The sequence below is a fragment of the Lipotes vexillifer genome, unplaced genomic scaffold (assembly GCF_000442215.2).
Source record: "Lipotes vexillifer unplaced genomic scaffold, Lipotes_vexillifer_v1.1 scaffold783, whole genome shotgun sequence".
NCBI lineage: Eukaryota > Metazoa > Chordata > Mammalia > Artiodactyla > Lipotidae > Lipotes > Lipotes vexillifer.
The window spans coordinates 403,036-408,172 of record NW_006793239.1 but is presented as its reverse complement, the minus strand read 5'-3'; the positions used below and the strand labels follow the sequence as shown (position 1 = coordinate 408,172).

At 44.0% G+C, this 5,137-nt stretch overlaps 1 protein-coding gene across 1 annotated transcript in view; it reads left to right on the top strand.

The window, feature by feature from the left end:
* The first annotated feature begins 1,940 nt into the window (after positions 1-1,940).
* The window catches only part of DNAH3 (dynein axonemal heavy chain 3), a 190,490-nt gene continuing 187,293 nt past the window's right edge, over positions 1,941-5,137 (top strand). Inside the window, 1 exon segment of the mRNA XM_007466279.1 lies at positions 1,941-1,970. Within this exon segment, the coding sequence (XP_007466341.1) occupies positions 1,941-1,970 (30 nt within the window).

Below are 5,137 nucleotides of genomic sequence, written 5' to 3'. Positions count from 1 at the left end.
GTGCCAACAGCTAATATACATCAATAAATGAAAGCTGTAATTATTGCTTTGATGTTTTTGGACACAGGTGGACTTAAAGCACACAAAATTTTAAAGGGAGGTGTGTCTCCTACTCACCCACAAGGTCACGGGGCTCATGGGCACCCTACCAGGCCCCTTCTAAAGTTCTTTACTTTGTTGGGTTACAGTTGCTGGGGTTTTTGTGGGACATGGGGTTTCATATCCTATTATAGGAGGCCTGGTAATAACCCCATTTCCGTGTAAAGTCTCAAACCCTGTCACTGGCTCATTTATTCCAAACACTATTTGAAACTGTATATATACCTTATGGTAGAGAGTGCAAATGTAAGGAATGAGGAGCCTCAAGGTTATTTTGAAGGTATGGAAAGCCAAACTTTGAGGGAAAAGTAAGAAAAAGGAGAACTGGAAGTACTTGGTACTATGGATTGCTCATCGTAAGATCTCAGAAATGTTTGTTTTATGGGCAGGTACTTTATGGAAAGAACACTGGACTCTGGAGTCATAAGGACAGGGTTCACATTGTATCAGCACTACTTAGAAGTCCTGGCAGTTTAGGAAAATTATGTTTCTTTCTCAGTTTTGGTTTCGTCAGTCATAAAATGGCAACATCATGGAGTTTGGGGAAAAATTGAATGACAAAACATACATATATATATATAGAAGCCTGTCTCCCAAAAAGAGCTCAATAAGTCTAACTTGATTTTGAGAAAATTTTGAAAGTGACCACTTAACGTGTGCTTTGAATGTCTGGGCAGCAGCTAATTGTATCTTGTGTGTGTGAGCATACGTGTGCATGTGTTCCTGTGTTTATCATGAGAATGATGTTAGCCACACTTGTAGAGTGCCTACTGTGTTGAGTGACCAAGCTGTCTCAGTTTGCCCAGGACTGAGGGAGTTCTCAGGGTGCAGGACTTGCAGTATTAAAACCCAGAAAGTCCCAGGAAACTGGGACAAGTTGGTCATCCTTCTACTATGTGCAGGTTGCTTTACAGGTATTATCTCATTAACTCTCAAGCCCACCTATGAGGTAGGTTGTCACATTGTTGGCATTTTACATTGTAAAGGACACTTGGAGAGATTAAGCAATTTGCTCAAGCCACATAGCTAATTAAATGGGAAGGGCAGGATCTGAACCCAGACCTGTCTGACTCTAGGGCCCAAGAATTTAACCACCACTCTGTGTGCATTTAGGCCCCTCCAAAGGCACAACCTCTTGTTGCCATTCACCTCCTGGATCATTGCTAAACACTTTCCCACCTTCCCTCCTGTCACCGAAACTTCCTGCTGGACAGCTGGCCTACAGCAAAGGGAGAGACTTGGACGCAAAGCTGAGTCAAGACCAGTCTTGTATCTGGGCACAAGAGAGGCCCCTCCTTCCCTAGCAACAGACACTGAAGCCTTGTGACTGGCCCCAGGACCTGGGTACAAGCTCCTCCAGTGTTAAAAATCACCCGAGAGGAGGAGAGAGAAGAGTTCAGGCTGCCAGGGGGAATGTTTGGTGGGGTGCTTCCTCCCTCTTCTCTGTGTTAGTATGTAAGTCTGCTTCAGTTTTTCCTCTACAGTGAAGTCGGTGTATTCCTGGAAAAGTTCCATGGGAGGTGCTGCTCAGGGGAAGGGAAGAGCAGCCATCACAGGGAAGCTGCAGCGCAGAGCCCAGCAGAGCCCCAAGGCTGCTCCTTCATTCTCTAGCTTCCCTTTCTCTCCTCTTCTACCTGGAAACTCCTCAGGGGGCTGAAGTCCATGACCTCGGAGAGGCAGCCCTGTGAACAGAGCTTTCAGAACATCTGGAAAGTTCCATAATCTGTGTCATCCCCATTATGCTATAAGGAATTTCAGAGCCACTGATAGGAGAGGAAGAAATTGAGAGCTCTTTGTTCCTTTTTTTAAATATTTTTATAGGTCCAGTTAGAATGGAGAACATGAGTGACATGGATTGCTCATCTCAGAAGGTAGGTATGAATTTTAAGGTGTATTTCTTTTTTCATACCTGTAGTATTTCCAGCATGTAGGGAAATTGGAAGTGGGTGGGAAGGGGATGTTTCAGTCATAAACCAATTGCCATGTTAGATCTCCTTGACCAGGCATATATGTTAATCAGATACTGTCCTTGAATTATGCTTTGTTCTGAATTAGGCTTTTGGACATCTGCAAGTTTTGCTGAGAAAATTTCAGGAATAGACACCTTTCTTTCCCTTCCTTTTCAAAGCCATTAGACCATATGTTCCATCCAGCAGCTCCCAGCACTGGAGGTACATAAATAAGAATATACTGGGGAGTATCTTGAAAATATAGAGACTTGACCTCACTCCCAAAGATTCTGATCTCAAAGGTCTGGAGTGGAGCCCTGCAGTCGATATTTTTAGCTAAGACTCTAGTGACTCTGCTGTTGCAGGTCCTTAAGTGAGCATTTGGAAACTGCTTCCGTGAAGGACTTGCAAACATCACATGTAGTCAGAAATAAGCACCTGAAAGTAACAGTTCTACCCAATCTAGGTGCCAGAATCTTGGTGGAGAAGCCAAGATCCACTAAGTTGCCATACATTGAAGTATATGGAGCATTTTACACTCCAGAGGAGCATTTTAAACCAAAACTTTGTAAAATTAAAGTGGATTTGTTGATAATTAACTGAGCCCACCCCCTGAAATGGAAATCCTCTGCAATTTACCAGAGAGAACACTTACGCATTAATATATTTAACAAACCGTTTTGGGTAGCCAGGTAGTTCTTACAAAAATCTCCATCTCTTTCACCTTGAAGGTGCCACAGAGGATTCTTAACCAGGTGTGTTCAAGAAAACTCTCTTTGTTTTATGAATTGATTGCTAGATCTGCTAATCTTGTATGTGTCCCATGTGTCCCTGTCCCAGGAACTGAGCTGTTTTCTGCTATCATGGTTTAATGGCTCTGTGTGTATAAGTCTTAGTCTGTGCCCATGAGCTAGCTTAAAGTTTAATTTGTTCTTCAGTGGTTCTGCTTCTCTCCACTGTGCTCTGCAAAATGCTCAATGTTCGTTTGCTTTCTTTTTTTAATATAAATTTATTTATTTTATTTAATTTATTTATTTTTGGCTGCGTTGGGTCTCTGTTGCTGCGTGCGGGCTTTGTCTAATTGCAGTGAGCGGGGGCTGCTCTTCGTTTAGGTGCGTGTGGTTCACATTGTGGTGGCTTCTCTTGTTGCGGAGCACGGGCTCTAGGCATACGACCTTCAGTAGTTGTGGCTTGTAGGCTCTAGAGCACAGGCTCAGTAGTTGCAGCATACGGGCTGAATTGCTCCACAGCATGTGGGATCTTCCTGGACCAGGGCTCGAACCCGTGCCCCCTAAATTGGCAGGCGGATTCTTAACCACAGTGCCACCAGGAAAGTGCCTAGTTTGCTTTCTTGCAAAATGTTGTTTTCTTTCTTTATTATCCCAAGAATGGCTTTTCTCTTTATATGATGACTCAGCTGCCTCTGTGTCTGTCTCTTGGATAACCATCTCTCAGTATGGAGGGACTTACATATGATTTAGTCTGGCTCAAACCCAAAAAGGAATCTATGGGCTCGAGAAATTGAGAAGTCCAAGTTGGATCCTGGGGTCCAGTTGATGTCATTGGGAGTCTGTCTTTGTCCTTCTGGTGCTTTGCTTTCTTTTATGTTGGCTTTAATCTAAGGAAGACTTTTTTCACATAAGGCAAAGATGGCTGTTGAGAGTACCTCTTTCTCAATAGCACTATCAAAAGTGTCAGGAATGATTGTGATTAGCCCAGCTTGGGTTACACACCTATCCTTGGTTACACACCAATCACAGTGTCTAGGAGGAGAGAGTATTCTGACTGACCAGACCTGTATCACATTCTCTACCCTGGACACAGACTGGAAACTATAGAGCGTGGACAGAAGTTGGAGTAGAGCCAGTTATGTCCACTAGGGCTCTATTCTGCCTGTTTTGCTGGGAAGAGTAACTTCCCAGTATATGTCAGGGCTGAAATCAGGTTTACCCCAACCATAAGCAGAAGCATGAATGCTAAGCCACCTCCAGAATAATGTTAATATTCTCCTCAACTGCAAAAGAGTCTCCTCAACGGTAACGTACTCAAGATGTCTGAAATTTGTGGTGTTTGCTTGTTGTTCTTTTAATGAATATTTTTATTTGAAACAGATTTAAAAGCTAGGCCAAGGGAAAGATTTCCACTGACCACAAAACCTTCTTGCTTGCAAAGACAAAATGTAGACAGCCCTAACTTATCAATCAGTATATGTCAGTGTATGTCCCAGTCACATCTGGGATCCTGAAGGAAACCATGAATGACTTCATTTCCCTGAATATACTGCTGCCAAAATCTACCTTGGATGGTATAGTACCCATTTTGGATGACCAGGTTCCTTTCAAGTTGATGCTGAGTTTTTTTCAATTTGTTCACCTCATCAGTGCAGATCTGATATTAATTTCAGTAGTGAAAGAGAAGGCTCTTGGAGATGATTCATCGATTCTTAGATCCTTGAAATTGAGGTCAAGAGCAGAGAGACAGGCACAGTGCTAAGCTGAAAACAACAGGGTCATCTTGTTTAAGGTGGAGCCTGAGCATCCCCATGTTTAATAAAGTTCTGTTAGTGGGTCTGAAATTTTTGAAAACCACTGAATTAGGCTATTAGATCAGTGAACCTATTATGTTTTCAAAACTCCCAGGCTCAGTATGCGTTTTGTTTAAGAGTTTGCATGTTTTTGTTTAATTTTAAGATCAACACATTCCCAAAGTAATTTGCCGTGTAAGTGATACTTGCCATTTCCAGTGTGTTGAGATGCTGAGTGATGTGTATTTAAAAGCACCTCTGGGGACTTCCCTGGCGGTCCAGTGGTTAAGACTTCGCCTTCCAATGCAGGGGGTGTGGGTTCAATCCCTGGTCAGGGAGCTAAGATCCCACATGCCTCATGGCCAAAAAACCAAAACATAAAACGGAAGCAATAGGGCTTCCCTGGTGGCGCAGTGGTTGGGAGTCCGCCTGCCAATGCAGGGGAGGTGGGTTCGTGCCCCGGTCCGGGAGGATCCCACGTGCCGCGGAGTGGCTGGGCCCGTGAGCCATGGCCGCTGGGCCTGCGCGTCCGGAGCCTGTGCTCCGCAGCGGGAGGGGCCGCAAC